We start from the raw sequence: 24,885 nt of genomic DNA on the forward strand, positions 1-24,885 counted from the left end.
CCAGGGGCAAAACTATATATTATAAATCTGAGGTGTAGTTTCACTGGTTCTGGGTCCCTATATCTTTAGCCAGCAAGGGCGGATCGGGGGGGGGGGGGACGGGGGCCATGCCCCCCCCCCCAAAAAAAAACACCGACCCCAATTTTTGTTTTTAAGTGACGTCGCCAATAAGGCGGGCACTGCGTACACCACCATCTTTTCCTCAAAATAATTTGGTAAAAAGTGGTCAGAAATTGCCTCAGGTCGCACCACAGAGCATTAAGAATCCAGAAATTTTTCGGGGCCCGAACCCCTCGCCGTAATTTTGTGGACCCACTTTTTAGGGGCCAAATTTAGGAGGCGGGAACCAGTCCAAAACTCAGTTTTGGGAGACTCTGAAAAGTTTAGGGCCCCCCCCCCCCCCTAAAAAAACAGATTACACACTTCAGGGGCTAATCCAGCTTTGACTGGGGGGGGGGGGGGTTGTAGCTGTCGAGGGGCGGGGGGAGGAGGAGGTGTTAACGGGCATGGGCTACTAATTTCCTTCTTGCAGGCCCCGGAAAAGGGTGGTTAAACCCCCTGTAGGGCCCTTTTTTTTACCAGGCAAAATTTCATACAAATTAAACTGCTTGTAACCTGCTGAAGATTTTTGCTTTGCGAAAAAAAAATCTTCGATTTTTTTTGTCTGCTTTTCTAGCCTAATAAAAATGGGGCAAGTTCTTCTCAAAGTCAACGAATGAACTGTCAAGTTTATGTGGGCCGAAGTACGGCACATAGAGCAAAAATAATTATAACTTACCTTGATATCAAGGTAGTAAATGCCTTAGCTTTTGAGTATGGTATGCCTAATCAATCTAATTTAATTAATTCGGACGTTAATGAAATGCAGATGCGCCGCTGGGTAGTTGTATTAAATGTATTGGGAGACATTACGATCCGCATTATCCGCCAGCAACGCATGGTTCGATATCTTCGAAGGATACATACAAAATAATCGATTTGTGCACATCTGGTCCATGTGGCGTTCCTACATGTCCTATTGGGTTGGGGGGGGGGGGGGGGTTGACTTATTTTGACAATAGAGGGCGCCCATTTTCTTATCAATTTATTCACATTTCATAAAGGCGTGCGATTTAAGGGAAGTCAAATATAGTGATGTAGATTCCTCTTCGTTTTAATAACTCACAACTTTTATTCAAAAAAGACACTTTTGCAAGTGGCAAATTTAACATTTTTTGTTAAGGGTTTTAGTTCAGATTGTGAACCCAAAAATGTGCTCATTGAAAACATTTATGAGAAACGTTTGCTCATTGGCTTGCTGCCATGACGCTGAAGTTGTGTTTACATTTTTGCAAAATCAACTTTTTTAGCAACTGTGCTCGCGTAAGAAACAAGCAAACAAAGACCAAATAGTGTTGTCTTCAAAAACATTGGAATTTATTACTCAGAAACAAATTCACTTTTTACATGATATCATTTCATTTAACTTATGATAGAAAAAAAAAAGTTCTAACAAAAAAGCTGCAAATAATGGTATCATTCCTTGGACAATTCTTTGAAAACGAGGTATATACTATAATTTCTCATAAATTGTTCTGCGCATGCAGTATCCTGCTATGGCGAAATATACTGTTCCTGGAAACACCTTTTCAAGAATGCGTTACACACAAATTACATAAGACATCTGCACTAGAAAGCAGGAGGTCGTGGGTTCGAGTCCCACCCGAGTGATTTTTTCCAACTTTCACTCGGGAGGTAACACACTGAGTTCAATGTATACAGTGTTTATACGTCGGTGAAGGGCAAAGCCTAATTTGACATATTACTTGAGTTTTACATCTAAAGAAAAATTAAACTAACGACTTCTTTGCCAGTTTGTTTATTACAACTTCCTTCGAAACTCGATTTTGTAAAATTCCATTTCAAAGGTCTTTCTCATTAATGAGCTATAGTTCTAGTCCTACTTTTGAAGGAAAAATAGTATAATTTTTTGGAGGGAGTTTAGAGTTGGTGGTTGCATTTTGTACAGCACAGACCATAAATTCTATAACCTGTTGAAGGAAAGCAGTCAATGTTTGTGTATATAATTCTAGCTTTATGCTGAAAAAGAAAATGGCAAGGCAGAACCAGAATTTAAAATATTATTATTATTTTTTTTTTTTTTGAGATGTGGATTATCTCCATATGCTTACATGTCACTTCCTGTTTTTTGTGTGTTAAACCAGCCAATTGCAAACATACATTCTGTGCCAAGTTGTCCTTGCAGTCAAAATCAATCAAGTGACTGTTTCAACCCTTTAAGAATTCCCAGCCCACATAAAGCAGGATTGACTGGCTGGGACTGCTTAAGTAACTTGATACAGCTATGCTTTGGCTCCCCGTGACTGATAAAACAGCTGTGACCACAACTTGCCTGGTTTGTCCGTTGACCCAGTTTGACTAGTCCCAGTGCTTGCTTGACATATGATCTGACTGCTGGTGACTAGCCTTTGTTAAAAGTATGTACTACATTGTATTACATTGTATTTATTTACTGGAAAATATATCAAAACCATAGAATGCTGGGGCTACAGAGAGCAACAGGCAGGGCGGTTTTGGGCCGTACAGTGACTAAAGGTTCAACATGACTTGAAAGGTCTCCAGAAGTTTAAAACTTATACAATGGTGACAGAAAAGAGGATGATTCTGACTGAGTCTCATTTCATGAGAGCAGGACGCACAATCTCTTAGAATGGTTATCTGTGGTCTCGGAACATTTTCACAAAAAGCAGAGAAGTTGAATTTCCATTTTTTTTTAGTTGATTCGTCTCAGTTTTTGCTGTCGGTGTTGCCGCTGTCGCTAGTAGAGGACGAAGATTCTGACGGAATTTTCTCAACGTCACTCACCGTGGGTGCTGATTGCGCCTGATTTTCAACAGAGAGAAATGACAATTCTCAGTTGTTTTTTTTTACATATTGCAGCGGAAAACCCATTAAAAAAAAAATCTCAACAAAAACATAAAAAGTGGCAATCAAGGCAGCGGCATATAGTACAAGTTCAAATTTATCAAATTCCATGAACAATTAGAATAATATGTATTTGCCTTTCCGCCCGTTTAAGAGTTGGGCCAAACCAAATTGCTCTCATGATTTTTAAGTAAGTACATGACAAGGTGGGCATTTGGAACAGTGTCTACTTCGAAAGATTAACTGGTGCTCTCGGCCCGACTACATCTTGAATTTGAAGATCATTGAAGTCAATAGAAAATTTATGCATTATTTTAACTGGTCTGATATAAAAGAATTATTTGGGTCGACCTGAGTCACTCCAAATACTTTTCAGTTTGAAATCTGGGAGTCAGGTTGACGTAGCGGTACTTTCCTCGCCTTTTACCCCTGTGACCCGGGTTCGAATCCCGCCTGGGCCAATATGTAGATTGGGTTTTCAGTCCCTGCCTGATTCCATGGGATTTCCCTACAATATCATTCTGGGGTTTTTCCTCCCACCACTAAAACTGTAATTTCCTTCCACATCTTCTACCAACAGACCCCACTGGAAATAAGTTGAGAGAATTTAGTGGGCCATCCCAGCACTTGCCGAAAAATTACAAACAAACATCCAGTCCGAAACAGCTGTTACACGATGGTGGAAAACCAATACAAAAGGTAGAAGATTCAGAAGAGGAGCCTAAAAAGGTATCGGTCGAGACAGCAACATAAGGAGTTCAAAGTAATCCTATTTCCTGACTTATTAAAGATAAATAAAATTGCTACATAACTATATAGTATATACCTGCTCCTTGTTATCCTTACTGTCCTCTTTTTGTTTGTCTTCCGATGCTTCCTGTGATTCCGTTGATGTAGAAGACACTTCACCGTCTGGACAACAGAAAAAAAATGGAACAAATTTTTTTTTGTAAATTTGCCTTTTTTTGTATAAGCAAAGAACTATCTGAGTTTTCAAACGAGCAGAGAATACCAGATCTCCAAAATGGTCAACTCTCTGCAAAATAAAGTTGTCCTAGCCCGCGAACTCTACCTTCTAATGGACTGTTTGTGTGAGCAGTAGATGGGAATGCTTGGAAGTTCTTGGGTAGGGGTGCCAATATTCCCAAGGTTGGATTTGACTAATCTTGTTGATAGCGCCCTCTACGGTGACAATGGCTTGACTAATTTCTCAGGATTGGGATCGGCTGAACTTGAAGAACAAAATTAAACTCCAGTCTTGAACAAAGTAAGTCAGTCTGACCAAACCAATGTGGCCCATTAGGCCGGCGTTTATCTCCGGTTTCCTTGGTGTGAAAGACTGAGAATATTTCTACTCCCCCTGGATGGGATGCCAGTCCATCTCAGGTTACTCCCAGCTAATGCTGGCACCCATTTGTATGCCTGGGTGGAGAGAGGCATGTGAGGGTGAAGTGGCTTGCCCAAGGACACAACATATGACCAGCAGCTGCATTCGAACCCTGACCCTCTGATCATGAGTCACGAACCCTAACCACTAGGCCACACTCCCCTACCGTTACTCCCCAGCTAATGCAGATACCCATTTATACTCCTGGGTGGAGAGAGGCAAGTTGGGGTGAAGTGGCTTGCCCAAGGACACAACATATGGCCAGCAGCTGGATTCGAACCCCTGACCCTCTGATCATGAGTCACAAACCCTAACCACTAGGCCACACTCCCCTACCGTTACTCCCCAGCTAATGCCGGTACCCATTTATACTCCTGGGTGGCGAGAGGCAAGTGGGGATGAAGTGGCTTGCCCAAGGACACAACATATGGTCAGCAGCTGGATTCGAAACCCTGACCCTCTGATCATGAGTCACGAACCTAACCACCAGGCCGCACTCCCCCACCATTAGTCTTGAAGCAAGACTGATACTGACCTTGTTGGGTTTGTTTTCTCAGTTCGGCCTGGCACTCCTCGAAGACGGCCTTGAAGCGCTGGGTGGTTCCGGCCAGTTTGAACCGGACGGCCAGCTGCTCCATCTGTGGGTCGCCGTCCGCCGCGTCCATGGCCTGCCACACCAGGGAGTTCTCTGAACTAGCGTTGGGTGCCAAACTCATCTCCTTGGTGATGTAGTGGTTGGCACAGACCTAACGGAAGGACAACACACCACAAATAAAACTTGTGAATTTTGTGGTCAATCATAAGATCAAACGTTTCAGTCATTTGGAATATCTATAAAGCATAGTCAATGGATATTTACTACATAAAGTTTGACTTTCAGAAACCAACATTCATTTGCGTCGACGTGAGTTGCACTTTATAGTACAGTGGAATGCCGCTATACTGAACACTCGGCTATACCGAACATCGTCCTTGGCTACCGATTTTTTGTACAAAACATGCCGAGCATTATAGTTGAAAAATGTCAACAGAAGGGCGAAGAGTGGCTATTATTTCCTCAAGGAATAGCAGGGGAAAGCCACCCATTACTGTAGGTAATAAGCTCAAAAACTGTGTAATTACATGATTCAATAGTCGGCACGTGTTCAAAGTCGCCTTTTAGTAACTATCAGGGTGTTCAGGGTGAAGTTCTGAAGCGCGCTACTTATTGAAAAGTGAGTACCGGAGCACTGGTAGCTTAAAATCGCTATACCAAACAATCGCTATTACGAACTATTTATGTGGATTCCACGATGTTCATTATAGCGGCGTTCCACTGTACTTGGTATAATTAGGCGATAGCAATTTTCTGAGGTGGTACTGCAGTGGCACTGGGCGTGCTCAGGTAGTAGGCACGCACTCCAGCTCCACCAATAGTGCTACCAAAATGTGCGCGTGCCTTGTCTATAAGATCGCGTGCGGCGTGCGCGCGAGCGGGGGCACCACCTCAAAAATGGCGCCACTCCGGAAGATATGTCTGAAATTGGTGTTACATGATATTTTGACTCACCCTGAAGACCTGGTCCCTTCTCATGATGATGCGGTACTTTGTCGCCTGGGTGTTATGAAGAATCTTGATGTCTCCGATACCGCGGTCCTTCCACTGAGTTGTGGCTTTGTCGTAGCGGTACAGCTTTGCCCTTGAGCAGAAGAGTTGGCTCTCGTCTTCCTCTCCGGTAACTTTCTCCACCTTCCATAAAAAAAGAAATCCCTGAAATTTCTAAACCAAGCATAAAAAACTTGCTAGTTTGGGCATCTCCAAAGCCCTTTAAAAAAAATGACACGTATTTGGTGATATTTATTTGGTACTCTAATGCACAAAGAAATCCATCTAAACTATTTTTGTGCCTCAAAAATATTTTCAAAATTAGTAAAAACAAAATGTTCCATGTTTTATTCATAAAAGAATAGCTTCTGAACCACTAGAAAAATGCAAGTTTAAAAACAACTTTTGGAGCAAAACGCAGACCAAGGTTGCTCTTTGGCTTAATGCCAAGTACCGACGCAACGAGGAATCACCAAAGAACAGAAACTGGACGACAGCAAAATATCCAAAATTCTGGCAACCTTCGGCGCTGAAAGAGCTGTAAGGTTTTTGCCTGAAATGACATTACACTGATGTTGCTCATGAATGGGGAAATTCACATAAGTATAAAAAAAAGGGCATCAAAATACCCTTGGAAATGGCAATTTGTTTTTGAAAATTAAGGTTAAATGGGATACCAAGGTGCATTTTCATAAAAAAATGTTCACAAAAGTCACAACCGACCTGCTCAGGGAGATGGGCCACCGGTTCAAAGTGGATATCGTCACGCTCCTCTGAGACGCTGTCATCCTTGCTTCCCGCTCCTACTGTTGCATCCTCCTCCTCCTTGCTGACGGAGTCTGTTGTCGAAGTGGGCGTGGCCTCTTCGGCCTCTGGCTTCTGGGCGTGGCTGGCATTGGCGCTGCGCAGGAGCTCCGAGAAGGCCTTGGAGATGTTGGGATCGCAGGATTTGACAGGGGGTACGTCAGGATCACCCGCTAAGACAATTCCAACGGATAAAAAAAGACAAGTGACTTCGACAGAGTTAAAAGAGGAAGTCATGCCAAAACCTTTCGGGCATGATATTCGACCCTTGGAAAAAGTACAAACATTTTATGGAGTCATCCTAAGGGGCCACCTACATAGTGAAGGCTTCCACACCCGCAGCGTCCTTTTAGGGTTGAAGGTCGTTAAAGGGAATATTCAACATTTGCTTTTGCTGTAATTTTCAGATATGGATGGATTTGGGGGTTAGTATTTTATAGCAAATATTGTTACACTGACCTGTTTAAAGTTTTGTGTTCATAGATGCTGGGAAAAAAAACAAGGAAGAAATGCTGTTCTTAAAGTCTGGTTCCTCAAAACTACTTCAAACAAAATGGAGCCATTTGTAGGCGTCAGGGAATTGTCCGGTCAGGGAACAGACTAGCTGGCTTGAACAGTCCACAGATGTGTAACCAATTGCAAACAAAATGTGGACCAACTAAATTTGGCAAATTCGGGCCAGTATTTGAAAAAAAAAGTACTTTTTTTTCCCCAGCGATGGTCGGCTTACCATCGTTGGAAATTGATACAAAAATTCCACTTTTCTTGAAAATGACAGCACACCAGGTGCCATGATTTCACAGGATGCTTGAGACTATTATTCAGTTACAGTCAAGTAAGGTATTTGATAAAAAATTGGTAGTTTTGTTTTTTGATGTTTGCAAATGTTGTATATTACCTTTAACTCTCCTGAAACGAATGAACAAATTTTGGATTGTAAATGCAGCCGTGGATGCAAGTGCAAGATAAATTGAGAATTTTCAGCATTTCGAAGTAAAACAATTTGTCCTAATATGGTGGCCTCAGACTCAAATTCCTTAAAACAAACTTGCAAAACATGCCCTTCCCAAGAGCAGGTCCTGGAAGTTAAAAGCCTTTGCAGTTATCATCCGGGATATCACACCCTGGTGCTTTAAGACGTTGTCCTTACCTTCTGCTGAAGGCTCTTGTTCTTCTTTAACATCCTTGTCTTCAGCTTGAGCATCTTGGTTTTTGACTTGTTCATCTTTGTCTTCAACTTGTTTATCTTCATCTTTGATTTCTTTATCTTTGTCTTCGACTTTTTCACCCTCGTCTTTGATGTGTTCGCCTTCGTCTTTGACTTGTTCACCTTCGTCTTTGATTTGTTCGCCTTCTGCTGATGGCTCTTGTTCTTCTTTAACATCCTTGTCTTCAGCTTGAGCGTCTTGGGCTTTGACTTGTTCATATTTGTCTTCGACTTGTTCATCTTTGTCTTCGATTTGTTTATCTTCATCTCCAACTCGTTCACCACCATCATCATCATCATCATCATCTTCATCTTCTTCATCGTCCTCCCCATCATCATCTTCATCATCGTCATCATCCACATCCTCGTAATCTTCATCGTCGTCATCAACATCTTCATAATCCTCATCATCATCATCGTCAACACTGCCTTCAGCCTCCAGTTCATCAGGCGTCTTCGATCCGGCATTGACATCCTGAACATCTCCTCCATCGACTTCCTTCGTGGCTTGACCGCCATCCTTCTCTTGGTCGTTTTTCTTTTCTTTTTCAATTTCTAATGTTGTCACTTCTTTACTCTCTGCTTTCTTGATATCCTCCTTGGCTGCATCTACTGCCTTCTTGAACTCCAGAGCTGTCTCTTCCGTTTTGAACCTAACGGCAAGCTGCTCCATTTGCACCTCGTCCTCAGAAGCATCCATCGCCATCCAGACCCAGGATTTTGTCGACCCGGCGTTGGACTTGAGATTAAGCTCAGGCGTGACGAAGTGGTTGGCACACACCTTCAGGACCTGTTCCCGACGCATGACAATGCGGTATTTCCGGTTGTCGGGGTTGTACAGGAGCTTGATGTCCCCGAGCCCGCGCTCTTTCCACTGGGAGGTATCTTTGTCGAAGCGGTAGAGCTTGGCCCGGTGGCTGAATTTTGCAGTCTCGCCCTCTTCGCCTGTTGTCACCTGGACGTTCTCCGGCAGCTCAACGACGGGCTCAAAATGGATGTGATCACCGTCGTCGTCTTTGTAATACTCATTGTCGCCGCTCTTGTTGAATCCCGGCGATTTCATGAAGCCTGGGGATTTGGGCTTGACGGGCGACTTCTCAGAACTCACGTCTGGAGTTTTGCTGACATCCAGTCGGAAGGAGAAGGCTGAGCCCTTGGATTTGGCAATGTCTGCAAAGGAGAAGCCTTTGGGGGTTTCCTGTTTTGGCTTGGCGGTTGGGGCGGGGGTGGACGTAGCCGGCTTGGACCCGAAGACATACCCGACTGAGGGTTTGACCGGAATCACCTGAACCGCCGGGGAAGCAGAAGCCACGGCGGTGTCAGCGGCGCCGCCAGCTTTTGGAGGGGTCAGTCCGCTGGCGCCGAAGGCAAATCCCGCGCTGGGGCTCTGCACTGCTGCCATCGGCGATGCGGCCGTGTCGCCTGCTCCTCCGAGATCAAACTTCTGGAAGCCGCCCCCGAACGTAAACTGGGTGGTAGGGGCTGCCGGAGTGATTTCCTTGGCAGTTGTCAGGGTAGTGTCAGACTGCGTAGCTCTGAATTGTCCGGTCGACAGCGAGGATCCAGGAGTTGAGAGGGATGTTGCACTCGAAAACCCAACAGCTGGTCCACCGAATTTAAAGTCTGGTTTAGCGGCACTGTCAGTACTGCCAAATTTGAAACCGCCACCTCCACCAAATTTGACATTGCTTGCTGAAGCGCTGGAACTTCCAGTTTGCGGAGCTACCCCGGGTTTGGGCGTCATGCAAGCAGCACAACTTGTGTCATCCTTACTATTGTTCAGCATGCACATTTCGCACTGCCAGTCTCCTGCCTGGCTCTTGAATTTGGCAAATACGTCCTCACTTGCTGCCTGAAAAAAAGACGACAACCAAACAGAAATGGTGAAAAATGTTCAACCTGTTAGCACCATGAATATGGAAATTTGCATTAGCATAAAAAACAAAAAGGCACCAAAATACCCTGGAATATGGCAAAATCACAACTGAAAATAAGGTTAAATGGCAAAAAAAATGCGTTTTCAAGGACTGCATTAAAAAAAAATTACGTAGCATGGGCCCTTTAAAAATTGGGTTTTGCTTTAAAAAAAAAATCAAAAAAAAAAATCAACGCTTGCTCAAATGGGATTCGAACCCACGACCTACCATCTACTAGTGCCGACCACTCAATGACCAAGGCCACCAGGGCTAGACAGCCGAGCTGAATCAAAACAAAAATACTCAGACTGTAGCAAATAAATCCTGAGATTGGATGCTCACCCCTTGATCTGGCTCACTGCTTCCTCCAGCGACATATTCCTCCTTCGTTTCCTCCACATCTTCTTCGGTGTCTTGGACCGCCTCAGCTGCAGCCGCAGCCGCCTCTGTCTTCTGCTCCTCCTCTCTCTCCTCCTCTTCTCTCCTGGCCACCTGGAGCTCCTCAAGGCGGCGCTTGAACTCGTGGGCCAGCTCGGCGGTCTTGAACTTGATGGCCAGCTGCTCGTGGGAGGGCTCGTCCTCGGAGTAGTCGATGGCGTGCCAGACCCAGGATCGGTCTGAGGACTGCAGGGGGTCCAGCTTCATGTCCGGGGTGATGCGGTGGTTGGCGCACAGCTTCAAGACCTGTTGGAGAGAAGTGAACTCCATCTTCATCTTTCTTTTTTAAATTCCAGTCAGGAGACTGTTCTTAGCAGTGCACTTAAATACAGTCACATCAAGATCTTTGGGGTGATTCTGCAGGTTGTGGATTCAAAACAAGTCTTGGGTTGTGGTGCTTGTGTCCATGGGCAAGACACATTTCACTCATCGAATGAATGAATGAATGAATGAATGAACGAATGAAAGGAAGGAAGAAGATTTGTGTGGCGCTCATTACTTCTCTCCTTTTCTTTAGATCATAGAAACACAATGCTGGATTTCTAAAAAGTGTTATAACAGGAAGTACAAATATTCCAAGTTATAGCGTAATCCGTCTGTGCATGAATGCTAATGAGTGGACCTTTGTACATGTTCTACATAAAACAGGATTTGTTCTGGCAACTTGTGTTCGAATTTGCCATTTTACACAAAAAAAATGGAGTCAAAAATGTCTGTAAGACATCAGTCTGTGAATTCATAAGGCCTTGGGACAAAACAAAAATCTGTGAGGATATAAGAAATGTGCAAGGGTTGGGAGTGGGGTGTGGTCGTGTTGGATGTGGAGTGAGGGTTGGGGTGAGGTATGGGGTGGGGTATGGGGTGGGTTTGGGGTGGGGGTGGGGGGGGGGCTGGGTTACGGGTTGGTGTGGAGGTAGGTGTTGGGGTGAAGGTGGGGGGGGCTGGGGTTAGGGTTGGTGTGGAGGTAGGGGTTGGTGTGGAGGTAGGGGTTGGGGTTGTGGTGGAGGGTTGGGGTTCGGATTGCTGTTGAGGTAGGGGTTGGGGTGGAGGTGGGGTGCTGGGGTTGGGGTTTGTGTGGTGCTGGGGTTGGGGTTTGTGTGGTGCTGGGGTTGGGGTTTGTGTGGAGGTGGGGGTTGGGGTGGAGGTGGTGGGTGGGGTCAAGTGGTGGGGAAGCTCCTCCCCTTCCCTCCCTGCCACCATTTTTAGCATTAAAATCTCACCTGCTCCCGTCGCATGATCAGTCGCAGGGCGCCGCTTTGTTTGTGACGCAGCAATTTGACCTCTCCGATGCCTCTCTCCTTCCAGACGCCCAGGTCCTTGGCGTAGCGATACAGACGGGCCCGCTGCTTGTACATTATCTCTTCATCCTCCTCACCAGTCTTGACTTGCACGAGCTGCCAAAAATACCGCCAAATTTATTTAAAATACATTTTACAGTTTTAAAGTACATGAATAGGATAAAGAAATTTCAAAAACACCCCTCCCCCCAACTTTGGGTATTGGTCATATCTCTTTTTCATGCTCTGCCAAGAATGAACTGGTTTTGACAGAACAATTCGCTTTTAAATGAGGAGGCTGTAAGACCTCAATTTTGGTGTAAGTGAATCCAACATTACTGATGTCAAGTTTACACAAGAAACTTTTTTTAAAACAATCTCAAATTTGTTGGATTTAAATAAAGTTACTACCACTGCTTGAGAGAAATTCCACGAAATTCTAAACCTCCATGCCAAAGTTTAACAAAAATCCAAATGCCGCAAATGAAACGTATAGTTTACTTCGAACAATTTTCAACAGTTCAGCCGTTACTTAAGTACACACACACACAAAATTGTCAAAGTACGTCCAACACTATGGAACCAATTTCTACAACAGCAAAAAATTTGGATGAAAAATTTCTTCTTTAAATCATTGTAGTAACTGATATGTTTTATCATAATTAAAATCCACTTTATGATTGTACCTTATATTATGCACACTGCTGAATTGTCCAAAATGTATGTCCGACACCATGGAACAGCCCTTGGATTAACCTAACCCTCCTGCTATTTAAGCAGTCACAGACAGTCAAAATTCACTTCCACTTCCCCCGCTAAACTTTTATCAAAGGCTAGTCACCAGCAGTCAGATCATATGCCAAGCAAGCACTGTGGCTAGTCAAACTGGGTCAACAGACAACATAGGCAAGTTGTGGTCACAGCTATTTTATCACTCACCCAGAGTCAAAGCATAGCTGTATCAAGTTACTTAATCAGTCCCAGCCAGTCAATCCTGCTTTATGTACATGTATGTATACTGGGAATTCTGAACTGTTGAAAATAGTCAAATGATTGATTTTGTCTGAAAGGACTACTTGGCACAGAACGTATGTTTGCATAGGAGGGTTACTATTTCTACTGTTGCACCAAGAAAATGGCGCTACAAGTGCCCTCAAATGGGAAAAAAAAAATCAACCTGGTGACATATTAATACATCAATGGTGAATGATGTGACTTTAAGATTTCTTAAGATTTGCGTACCTCCGGAAGCGTCATGATCGGATCGTAATGCGGGTCATGTTCGTGGCTTTCCTCTGCCCCGCCATCTTCACCCGCACCCGCGCCGAAGACCTGTGCCCCGGCCTGGGCGAAAGAGAAGCCCTTGGTGGACCCTGGTTGGGGGGAAGGGACAATTGCAAGTTTCATGTAAAAGTAACAAGTGTTTAACCCTTTCCTTACCACATTGTTTATTGACTTGGCTCTCCCCAGGACAAAATTGTTTGCTAAGTCATGCGGAAATCACTAGAGTGTGAACAAAATGACCACAAGTCCAAAACTCAAATGTTACCTCCGGCAAATGTCCCCTGTGTGTCTGCAGTGATATTGGCAAAACTCAGCGTCGACGTTCCACCGCCACCACCAAATATTGAAGATGGCTGGCTAGGTTCTACAGTTAGTAATAACAAAAAAAATGAAATTATGAGTACAAAATCTTAAGGAAGACTTTCTACAGTGTATTTTTTTAACTTTTAACCCCAACCTCCCCAAATCCTCTTACAAAGATCTTTGCAAAATGGAGAATGCAGGATTGAGGCAATATGGCAAAAACGTGTGACTGATTTTGCAGGATGCACTGTGTCAAAGTCTTGGGCCGGACCTTGTGTTGTTTATGCTCAGCTGTGCATAAATTTAGGCCTAGATTATACTTGAAATCCTCCGCACTGCTCCAGCATGTCACTGGCTCTGCCTCAACATATTGACAGTGATTGCTGGAGGATTTTGCAGGATTGAGGCAGTGGTCACCCTCAAAGGACTACAGGCAAGAAATAATGGAGGATTTTGGAGGATTGAGGCTGTATGCAATTTGTACGTGGAGGCAGTTGGAGGATTTTGCAGGATTGAGGTTGCATCCTAGCAAAAATGCCTAGGGAGCTAGGGTTAAGGCATAGTATCAGCACAGGTGTTACACTGAGTACCTTGGGTGCCAAATGTTGTTGGCGTCTCCTTGGTAGGGGCTGCCTTACCGACATCACCAAACGTCTGCTGAACAGAGGCAGCGCTGCCGAACGATGGCCCGTGCGACTGTGGCACATTGGCTGCTGGCTGAGTTGATTTAGGTACTGCCATGAAAAAAACGGGGAAAAAAAGTCATGTATCACATCACAATGTGTCAAGAAAACTAAAACTCATTTTCAAGATTTCCCGATATCCAGAGTGGCTGGAAACCATGCTTTTGGATATGATATTGGCAAAAATCTAAACAACAAGAGGCAAGAGATTCCTACGTGGACTTACGACTCTTTCCTCTGGCAGCTAGGTCCTCAGGCTCGCATCCAGGGCAGCCGAGACACGACAAGATTTTTTTTCTTCTGATTTCCAGTGTCGTTGGGAAGCCTGTTTTTGGATGCCTTATATTGGCAAAGATCTAGACAAGAATCTTGGACAAGAGATTTGAACGTGGACTTACGACTCTTTTCTCTAGCAGCTAGGTCCTCAGGGTCACATCCAGGGCAGCCGGGACACGGCGGTTCATCCTCGTAGAGAAAGAAGGTAGGAGGGAGGAGGAGTGCTTCGGCCCTGGCCCGCTGATCAGGAGTGGGCATCTTCTCCGAAACAAAGATCACGTCGTCATCATCATCATCGTCAACAACATCTAGACATCAAGGGAAATGAGTATATTGAGATCGCATTATGTCCTGTTGCTTTCAACTTAGAAGCAATGTTGTGTATCGGGTCGGGTTGTCCAGGCCGAACCGACCTGAAACATTATAGATATATACCGAATCCGAACCGACACCGATCTGAACTCCCTAAAACCGACCCGAACCGACCCAAAACTGAACCGACTCCAAAACCCCCCAAATATCTGGCTTGGGCAACTGTCTGCTTTTTGTGCCTGAACTTACCCGCGCCTTGGAAAATTGTCATCTCTCAGTAATTGAATCATACTGTACAGTACTCACAACGTAAACTACTGGTGGGCCTACACCTTATAGATCTTGTGCGATAGACCGCAAGCCACATTTGGTCGTAACCGGGCATAGTGAATTTCTAAACTGTTCCGTTTTTTGGGGGTTTATTCCAGTCTATTTCGGGTTTTTCCAAAATGGCTTAACCGAGCCGACCCTACCTGACCTGAAAATTGAAATGCAAAACCAGAACCGACCCGACTAAAATGTTGGACAAACCGACCAGACCTGACCTGAAGTCGGTTTTGGGTCGGGTCGGTTTCGGGTCGGGATCGCACAACATCATTGAGAAGGTTCTTTGCGAAAGATCAATCAATAATTTGAACAGACTATGCCTTAAAGATGCACCATCTATGCTCTTCAAGAAAATCAACTTCTCTCTTCCAACGAATTTTCGGTTGCAATCTTCTTAAAAAAAAAAAAAAGGCTTTTATTTCGGGATACTCTTGGGCACAACTGGATCCCGACGAGTAATCTATTTCCTGGTCTCCATATGATCAATTCTTAAAAGGAACAAGAACCAGTCCACTTTGAGAAAACTGAAGAACTGAACAATTGCCACAAATAATTTGAAATTTGAAAGGTAACTATTTTCCCAAGTAAACGTGGTTCGATTTTTCTCAGGCGATGCCTTATTCAAAGGTCAACAACTTATGAATTGCTAGGAAAGTAGCAATTTAAAAACCAAATCTAAAACTTAAAAGACTTGAAAAATAGCATGGACAGCACATGTAAATTTGTTGATCATGTACTTACTGTCTTTCTGCAGAGTTTCTGAAGGTTTGCCAACACTCGCAAAGCTGTTTAAACCAAAACCTGTTCCTGATGGGTGCTGACCGAAACTGAATCCAGCAAAGGGGGACTGGGAAGTGGTTTTGATTGACGTAGCCGCGGGGGTCACTGGTTGGAGTTGGGTCGATGAGGGCTGGGGGATTTTGAAGGAGAAGTCGGACATAGCAGTGGGGGCGGAAGTGGTGGCAGAAGTGGGATTAGGTGCGGCGGAAGCCAGTTGTTGGCCTGAGCCGAAAGCTGGTTGAGAAACTGACCCACCGGAGAAAAATCCCTGGGTTGGAGCGGGCCCGATGGAGGGGGTAGTGGAAGCCACGGTCGAGGGCTTACTGGACACGGGTGTGAACGCTTGGGGTGGGGTACCGGCCGTGATGGAACCCGACTTGGAAAATCCAGCCTTGGAGGAATCCTCCGGCTTGTCCATCAGCATGGACAATAGGAGAGGGGAGTTGCTGCTGACATCTTGACCACTTGCTGCCTTTGAGGCAGCTTTGGCGGGAGCAGAGGAAGTCCCTGCAAGGCCAACGTGTGGCTCTGGGGTCTTATGTTCCGGAGCGGTTTGTGGTACAAGTGATGCAAACTGAGGTACATCTGCTGGTTCTGTCGGATGGGCGACCATGCCTCCTCTGAAAGCGGCGTTTGTCTGGAAGGCAAAACAAGAAGACGTTGTAGTTTGAATTTCTGAACTGTTCCAAAACTGGTGTAATATTGGGTTTTGCTCTGAAGTGGCATACTTTTTGGAGCACTTTTTACTCATTGCCTGCGAGGAAACTTTGGAAACTAACTCAGGCTGGACTTGAACTCACTCATGAGCTTACTCATGAGGACAGATAACGGCTCACCTGCTGAGGCTGTGAGGGTCACTTGAGCAGTTCAAACCTGATCTAGCAGCGGTACTGAAATATATTATGGTTTTGTAGGATGCTTCAGCTTTTAAAACGGAATGCTCTTTCTGCTTACATACCTGAACATCAACAGCAGGAGTTCCTGTAGGTACTGAAGCACCTGGAGCCTCAGCTTCGGTAGGTGATGTGTCGTCATCGAACATCACGTATTGCGGCGCGCCGGGCACGTGGGCCGCGTGCATTGCCGGCGTCGACGTGATGAGGCTCGGGTGCAGCCCGGGTGTTTCGTACGCCCCAGCCGCGGCCAAGCCGTAGGCCTGCGGGGCGGCGTAGTAGCCGTACCCTGGATGGTGGTACAGGCTGGTTGCAGGCAGGCCGTGCATGGGGCTAGCCACTCCCGGCATGGGGCTGGCCAGGCCGGGGTGGGCCATGATAGGGTACCCTGTCCCGCCCAGTTGGGTCGCGGAGAGGTTGTCGATTTTGCACTCTGCGGCGGAGATGATGATTGGTCGGTTGGAGTTGATGTCCGGGATGGGCTGGGGTGGAGGGGGTGGCGGGGGCGTAGCGGCTGCCTTTTGGGCCTGGGCGGTGGTCAACTCCTGAAATTTCACCTAAATCGGGAGAAGCATAACCAGCTTTACAGGTTTTGGAGTCACTGAATGTTTTTACTTGATTTGAGTCATTCTAAGGCAGTGACTTCTGTGAAGTGTTGTCCAGACACAGACTTGCGTTGAGTCATCGAGGCTCAAGTTGAGTCATTGACGCAGTTCGAGTCCCCAACTTCAATCATGTCATGGACTTGTTTTGAGTCACTTACTTGATTATCATCTTGAGTAGAGTCATGAACTCGAATCAAGTAAATGAGTCGAGTCATAGTCTCAAGTCAAGTAATTTACTCAAGTCCAGTTATCATCTTAAGTAGAGTCTTCAACTCAAATCAAGTAATTGAGTCGAGTCATGAACTCGAGTCGAGTCGTTTACTCAAGCCCAGTTATCGTCTTGAGTAGTCATCAACTCCAATCAAGTAATTGAGCCGAGTCATGGTCTCAAGTCGAGTCATGTACTCAAAATCAGTTATCATCATGAGTAGTCATTAACTCAAATCAAGTAATTGAGTCGAGTCGTGAACTCAAGTTGAGTCGTATACTCAAGCCCAGTTATCATCTTGAGTAGTCATCAACTCAAATCAAGTAATTGAGTAGAGTCAAGAACTCAAGTCGAGTCGTATACTCAAGCCCAGTTATCATCTTAAGTAGAGTCATCGACTTGAATCAAGTAATTGAGTCAGGTGGTGGTCTCAAGTCGAGTAATCTACTCAAGTCCAGTTATCATCTTAAGTAGAGTCATCGACTTGAATCAAGTAATTGAGTCAGGTCGTTGTCTCAAGTCGAGCCATCTACTCAAGTCCAGTTGTCATCTTGAGTAGAGTCATGAACTCGAGTCGAGATCACCTACTTGATTTTAATTATCATCTTGAGTAGTCAGTTACTCAATTTGAGTCACCGACTCCTCGAGTTATGGACTTCAGCCGAGTCATCCACTTATATCTAGTCTTTGTCTCAAGTCAAGTCAAGTCATTGATTCAAGTCCAGTCATCAGATATCATCAACTCAATTTGAGTCACTGAATCGAGTCGAATCATTGACTGTAATTCAAGTCATTGACCAAAGTCGAGTCATGGAGTCGAGTCCTTGACTTGAGTCTTAACAACTCACGTTGAGTTCCAGGACTTGCTTCATCAGGGCGTTGTTGGACTCCATCAACGTGTTCTGCTTGTCGATCAGTTGCTGGTTCTGCTCCAAGATGCGGCTGTGAGTGGTGGCCAGTGAACGCAGCTGGGCGTTTTCTTCCATCAGTCGGCCGTGGGAGAGGTTCAGGGAGCGAAGCTCGGCTGCAAGCCGGCGGGGGCTGGGGTCGTTCCCAGCCGCCTTTCGATTCAGAAAAAAAAAATGTAAGACCCATTTAAACTAATTAGCACCTGTTTTAGGCCCCCCCCCCCAAAGTCTTCGGTTTCTGGTATGGAGCTCTCCCCAAATAGTGGTGCGGCGACGCGGCTTTTTTTTACCCTACTTTTTTTTCTTCAAATGTCAGCTGATGTTGTAGATGATGCTTCGATCCCCTTAAAACTCTAAAAAAATCCTTTAGAGTGGAGCTTGAGGTGACCTTAGTAAGGCCATATAGGCCATCAGCCTCGGTCCAAAATTTTGGCCATCGGTATCAAATGAGGGGGAAAAATCGTCATAGCGATTTTTGGCAAGGTATACACCTCCAGAGTTGGAAAATATGTGATAGCATTGCAGCGGTGGCAGCTTTTTGGGTGTTATCACCCTTTTTTTTCAAAATGTCCATCAAAATGCTTGTTACCACTCTAGGGGCGGTATACCTTGCGCATGCGCACTATAATCATTTATGCCCTGTTTTGATACTGGCCAAACCCCCAGGCTGATGGCCTAATAAGGCTTGAGAAGTCCCGAGTTGGTGTAGGTCAGGCTGCATCCTCGCATCGCATCCCTAGAATGGTGCATACCGGTTAAAATGGTGAAACTCAAAATTTAGCGCAGAAAGAAAGTTTTAGAGATGTCTACCTCTAGTGGAGCCACGTCGCTGAGGCGACTGGCGTTCCCGCTGTAGTTGAGCGATCCGAGCAGCGTGTCGCCAGCAGCGGTCCCTTCCTCTTCCTCCAAAGCGGCAACTTCGTGGCTCAACGCAATCTGCTGATCGTCAATCTCCATCAGAGAGGTCTGGATTTGCTCATGGAGCGGCTAGCAAACGAAATTAGATAAAATAAATAAATAAACAAAACAAAACTCCACAGCCACCTCACTACTTTATGGGAAAACAGACAAACAGACAAGCCACCAACGCACAATCCTAGATCATCTTAGATGAATGTTACAAAGCAAAGAGTAAAAAACAAAACTGCAAATATATATTTTGAGACAGCAAGACAGACCAACACACAAGTTAACCAACACACAGACATACATCTTGTAGAAAACAAAACAGCCAAAGAATAGAACTACAAACACAAAATAGATGACAAGACAGACAAACAGAGGGGTGGACCAACACGCAAACCTACATTATCCGGCTGGTTCTGGATGCTATCCATGGTATCAAACAGTGCGTGTTTGGCCTTGTCCAGCAGTTCACCTTGCCGACTCAGCGGGCTTGAGATGACCTCTAACCCCTGACCTTCGGCCTCAGTCTGCGCCTTGTTCAGGTACATCTGAAGACCAAAAAAATGACTGGACTTTAGGCCACTTTTTCTTAATGGGGCCACGTAACAGAATTCTTGGTTACATAATACCACTCCCAGTTTTTTTTTGCATATTACTTGGTGGTACTGCACTTTGTAGTACTTTGGGTATTTAGCCTAATAATAATAATTTGGGAGGCTAATCATCCTTACTCGCAGCTGGTATGCTGAATTGCGAAGGACGCGGCTACAACGTGGTCGGGCCGCTGGCACGTAAAGGCGCCTATGGATGCCGGCCACATCAACCCATATATGACCACAGAGCACAGCCTGAGATCGAAAGTGTTTGATTTTTCCGAAGGGAGGAAAACCGGAGGGCCCGGAGAAAAACCCACATGGCACAGGAGAGAACCAACGCACAACTCTACTCACATGCGATCCGCGGCCAGGATTCGAACCGTGGTCACCTTGGTGAGAGGCGAGCGCTTTACGCACAAGCCACCCATGCCACCCATGACACCCACACAACAATTGTCTTGAGGCTGTGTTGGGGTGTCGTACATCTCAAAGGATTGGAAACGATCGCCAGTTCTAGTGACAGAATAAGTGATTACGCCTGCCTTGCCCAGCTCAAGACCATTCTACCCGGGGAGTTGTTGATATAAACAGGTGGTTCTTTTTTAGGGGCTGATGTTTGGGTCAATGGTGCAACCGAATTCAGTGCTATCGGGTCGCGACTTTCACTGGTACCCAATTATACGCCTAGGTAGGGAGAGGCAATTGTAGTAAAGTACCTTGCCAAAGAACACAAGCACCATGTTTCCGTATGGATTTGAATGTGTGTATCATGGCACATGAGTTGAACACTGTAACTTGGACAGCGGCGCTCCGGAAGGCTACCTTTACCTGTGCTTTGAGATAGGAGCCGTCGGCCGACTTGGTTTTGTCCAGCATGGCTACAGCTTGTTGGAACTGGCCCTGCTGGAACTTGTGCTGGGCGATGGCCACGGTGCCTTCGTCTTGATACTCCTGAAGCTTGTCCGCCTTGAAAAAAAAAAAACATAACATCACTTTAATTTGATATTTTGATAGAAATATACAGCTACAACTCATCAACAGTTAATTCACTGTCTGTGGACATATGCTCGTCTTGACTGGGACCTCAGTGCCGAAAAAACATGCAAAACCAATTTAGGCCAACTTTTCTCACTCTTCAACAGACAAACTTCTAAGAAATTTTCATTTCACCAGCTGTTTCAGACTTGCATTCTAGAGATGCGCCAAACCAACTTTTCAAAATTTGACACTTGAAATAGTTGGGACAACTGTTTCAAAAGATCAACCATTGGAGTCATTTAGAAAAACGCCAGAGTACAGTCAATGCAAAATTAATACTTAAGATTTCCTTTCTAAAACCGAAATCTATTTGGGTCAAGCTGAGTCGATCCTTATATTATTTGGTTCGGCACGGCTCCGTAACAGCACTCTAAAATGGGAGAAAAACAGTGGTGTTTTTTTTTACCGGGATAGGTCTACTTCCATAGGGAAAGAATGGCTTCTGTTGAGTAGGAACGGCCTGATTCCTGTAAGTAAAAAAAATTAAAAATAAAAATTAAAAAAACGATTTCATTTGCACACACATTTCCGACAGAAATCTTCAATCAAAATTCTATGAATTTTCCAGGATTTTTCCAGAACAAAAGTAGGGCTTTCCAAGACCAATTCCTAAGCTGTTTTGGCATCTGAGGAGCCTACTGCTCTGGAGGCAAGGGACGCCACTCCCTTTCAGCGTTCCAGTTTGACACAAGACAACGGAGCACCAGAAAAAGCATCACAATGATGTATTGAATCACAGATCCCCTACACAAGGATAAACGATTCATCTGAGCTTGTGTACAAATGTACGGTTTGTCTACATACGTGATATGCCACGTCCACGCATAAAACAACAACGCACAGAACATGTAGACCAATGCGCGCGCGCCATGATCGCCGACAGCTGGCATCCTGACAGAAATTTGACCACTGAAAGACTGCAGTCGCGCGACTAGCCTCGCGCACGCACACGCACGACGCGCAAGTACCGTATCCCGCATCTAACCAGAAATCTGGGGAAGTCGTTATCCTTGTGTAGAGGATCCGTGATTGAACACGCATCAATTTATAGAGCACACATGCATAAAGAGGAAGTATAGTAAACTGGAATGCAAACTGGAAGACTGCCATAGCCAAATGTTACGCATCATCACGTATGGGTTGTGCAGGATTCCATGACAAGGATTTTCCAGGATTTTTCAAATGACTATGATTCCATGACTTTCCAATGACTTTTTCCTTGGACTATCAACTTGCTATGACTCCTTGTAACAAAAATAAAATTCCATGACTTTTCCATGATGCCTTTAAAATTCAAGGATTTTCCAGGATTTTTCAAATGACTAGGATTCCATGACTTTTTCCTTGGAATATCAACTTGCAATGACTCCCTATTGCAAAAATAAAATTTCATAACTTTTCCATGATGCCTTTAAAATTCTAGGATTTTCCAGGATTTTTCAAATGACTAGGATTCCTTGGACTTTCCAATGGAATATCAACTTGCCATGACTCCTTGTAACAAAAATAAAAATCCATGACTTTTTCCATGATGCCTTTAAAATTCCAGGATTTTCCAGAATTTTTCCAATTACTCATGGAACCCTGAATATTTTCTTACCTGGCGATCAGCTGAAGGTGTTCCAGTGCGGCCTGCCAGTACATGACGCTCATTTGCTGGAAGCCGCTCCACTGGTCCCTGTTGTCGTCACCGGCGCTCGACTGCTGAACTTCTTGCATCTGAAGGTCAAAACAATACAAGACGAGGTGAGACTAGTATTGCTGGTCCCAGAGTGCATAAAGCTTCTATTCCATCGATTCTGACGTGGCTAATCGCCGTTAGTTCCTTCATGCATGTGGTCTACACTACGGGCAGGATTTGAAAGTAATTCTATTTCAAATTTTTGGGCAAAGGTTGAGACTTAGGGAGGTCAGGTGACAGTCAGTTACAAAGAGGACTATCAGGACCAGCACAAAAAAATAATTAAAAAAATTAAAAATTAAAAGACAATCAACCTTTATTTTACATGTACATAGAGAATGTTGATACAGGGGTGTGAGTGACCACTGATAAAAATAGCTGAAAACAGCTGAAAAAGGTGTAAAAAAGCTGAATTTTGGAAATCTCCTATACTTTTGTACACAGCAAGTGAGGGGAAAAAGCTGAAATCCAAAACAAAAAACGGCTGAAATCAGCTAAAAAGCTGAGATTTCGCACCCCTGTGATAAGAGAGACCTATTTTCTGACAAAATTGGAGACAATTTTTTTCTTTTTAAATATTTGAAAAAAAAAAAAAAAAAAAATTTAACTTAACAAAAATTGAAAAAAAAAAAAATTTACTTTTTTTTCTTAACTCCCTACCAAATACATGATATATAACGTTAACTAATAGAGAAATTAGAAGTGACCAAGTGCTTTCTATTTTCTTTTTTTTACAAATCTACGTGTGGACATCAACATTCACTCAATTAAATTTGTACATATTTAATTTGTACAAAAGGGCCTACCCTTTGTCCGAATGTGCGTCCGAGACGTATGAGCAGCGACGTCTCCATTCCGTGGTTCATCCGACATCGCAACACCTCCAGACCTTTCTGGACAATAAGCCGCAACTTGGCTCGCTCACTAGGGCTTGGTTCAAACACAAAACAAACGGTATTCAGATTTTCAAGAAAAAAAAAGAAGACGACGACATTTCACTATACAAAACCATCTGGTTATATTTGAAAACTGAATGTTTTTGAAGACAATCATTAATTGCCATAAACAATAATGACAATTCCGTCAAGAGAATGAATCATTATATTCACCTCGCCTTGGCTGTATACAGACAGTAGAGGGCGCTATACCACTCCAGCTGCTGGGGGCTACACATCCCGCGACACAACCCCAGGGGGAGGGTCTTGGGCAGGTTCTGAACCCTGGCCTGCAGTTGTTCCTGCTGCCCTTTGGCCACGTGGACGCAGCAATATAGGAAAGCCTAGGGAAAAGAAACAAAATCCAACGAAAAGAGTCAATATTTCTAGCAAAAATACAGGGTTAGTAAAAAAAAAACGAAACCCAAATGTTGGCACCATTGTTTTAGTGAAGTTCTGCATGTTGCATTTTCAAAATCTAGGATATAAAAGCCCAATTCATAAGCTCTCTTTTAGTACAAGAATCATTCAAGTCACTTATGTACTTTTCAAGGTACGGAATTTTAAACACAATCACCATTTTAAGGTTCTGTCCACGGATCACCAAAAAATTCAGTATTCTTTCAGCAAAACGAAAACAAATCACATAGGGATGCGTGTTAATTTTTTTTTGTTTTGCTGAAAGAACGCACCCCTTTTTTGTGATTCGTGGACAGAACTTTAAAACGGTGGTTGTGTTTAAAATTCCGTAACTTGAAAAGTACATGAGTGATTTGAATGATTCTTGTACTAAAAGAAAGCTTTTGAATTGGGCTTTAATGTCCTAGATTTTGAAAGTGCTACATGAAGAACTTCAATAAAACAATGGTCCTGACATTTGTGTGTTTTTTTTTTTACTCACCCTGTATAATTCAAACGAAAAAAAGTCAATATTTTGTGAAGGACCAAATGAACCATTCCTACTTGTCAAACAAACGGTAATCCCTGACCAATCGGAACACGACTTGCGGTCACCTGACCCCAAGTGACGATCTAATTGGTCAATTGAACAGTGTTCATTGACCAATCAGCTCTTGCCTTTATCCCCCTCCCCGGAAAAATATAACTCCACCCACTAGTCCTACCTCGATGTCCAGCAGCCGTATGTTATCTACCGAGGTATTCTCAAGGTGCTGGGTGCTGAACAGGAGACGGGAGAAGACGGGCTGGAGAAACTGGCCCAGGTCTGGCAAGATGCCGTCGTGGCGGACATCCCACTGCAGGCCCATCCAAACTAGTCGCTGGAGACTGGCCGGCTCGGACTTGATGGATTCTGGGAAGGAAAAAAGAAAGAATAGGTTTATTTTATTTCTTTCTGGTAATGAAACCAAGGATTCCTTAAAAGCGCCCCAGGCACTGTAGCTCGGAAGCCTGAAGAAACCTGTAGAGAGAAGACAATGAGAAGCAATAACCAGTGTTGTAGTCGAGACCTCCAAGTCCAAGATCAAGACCGAGACCAGCTCTTTCGATGAATAATGCCATACGTAAATGGTGCATTTTGTTGTTGTCTCGACAGGTCTTGGGGGTAAAACCCGAGACTTTGGCATCCGAGACCGAGACAAGAGCTTTAGA

The 24,885-nt window shown here is 44.4% G+C and overlaps 1 protein-coding gene across 3 annotated transcripts in view; it reads right to left on the reverse strand.

Annotated features, from left to right (window-relative positions):
• Positions 1–2,776: 2,776 nt before the first annotated feature.
• The window catches only part of LOC119724167 (E3 SUMO-protein ligase RanBP2-like), a 30,995-nt gene continuing 8,886 nt past the window's right edge, over positions 2,777–24,885 (reverse strand). The window contains exons 11-34 of one of the 3 annotated variants that reach the window (XM_038195100.1): positions 24,399–24,586; positions 23,449–23,618; positions 23,146–23,269; positions 22,259–22,377; positions 21,065–21,125; positions 20,449–20,586; positions 19,426–19,572; positions 18,929–19,105; positions 18,059–18,271; positions 16,463–16,954; positions 15,466–16,141; positions 14,244–14,393; positions 14,036–14,071; positions 13,717–13,860; positions 13,089–13,187; positions 12,782–12,912; positions 11,483–11,656; positions 10,167–10,508; positions 7,852–9,760; positions 6,621–6,874; positions 5,862–6,041; positions 4,848–5,058; positions 3,752–3,837; positions 2,777–2,883 (exon numbers count right to left, since the gene is read on the reverse strand). In XM_038195100.1, the coding sequence (XP_038051028.1) occupies positions 2,788–2,883; positions 3,752–3,837; positions 4,848–5,058; positions 5,862–6,041; positions 6,621–6,874; positions 7,852–9,760; positions 10,167–10,508; positions 11,483–11,656; positions 12,782–12,912; positions 13,089–13,187; positions 13,717–13,860; positions 14,036–14,071; positions 14,244–14,393; positions 15,466–16,141; positions 16,463–16,954; positions 18,059–18,271; positions 18,929–19,105; positions 19,426–19,572; positions 20,449–20,586; positions 21,065–21,125; positions 22,259–22,377; positions 23,146–23,269; positions 23,449–23,618; positions 24,399–24,586 (6,317 nt within the window). In that variant the 3' untranslated portion in view covers positions 2,777–2,787. Of the gene's footprint in view, positions 2,884–3,751; positions 3,838–4,847; positions 5,059–5,861; positions 6,042–6,620; positions 6,875–7,851; positions 9,761–10,166; positions 10,509–11,482; positions 11,657–12,781; positions 12,913–13,088; positions 13,188–13,716; positions 13,861–14,035; positions 14,072–14,207; positions 14,394–15,465; positions 16,142–16,462; positions 16,955–18,058; positions 18,272–18,928; positions 19,106–19,425; positions 19,573–20,448; positions 20,587–21,064; positions 21,126–22,258; positions 22,378–23,145; positions 23,270–23,448; positions 23,619–24,398; positions 24,587–24,885 lie in introns of all 3 variants that reach the window. The other 2 variants (XM_038195101.1, XM_038195099.1) reach the window with 2 other exon arrangements.

This window comes from Patiria miniata, unplaced genomic scaffold (assembly GCF_015706575.1).
Source record: "Patiria miniata isolate m_02_andy unplaced genomic scaffold, ASM1570657v1 HiC_scaffold_18, whole genome shotgun sequence".
Taxonomy (NCBI): Eukaryota; Metazoa; Echinodermata; class Asteroidea; order Valvatida; family Asterinidae; genus Patiria; species Patiria miniata.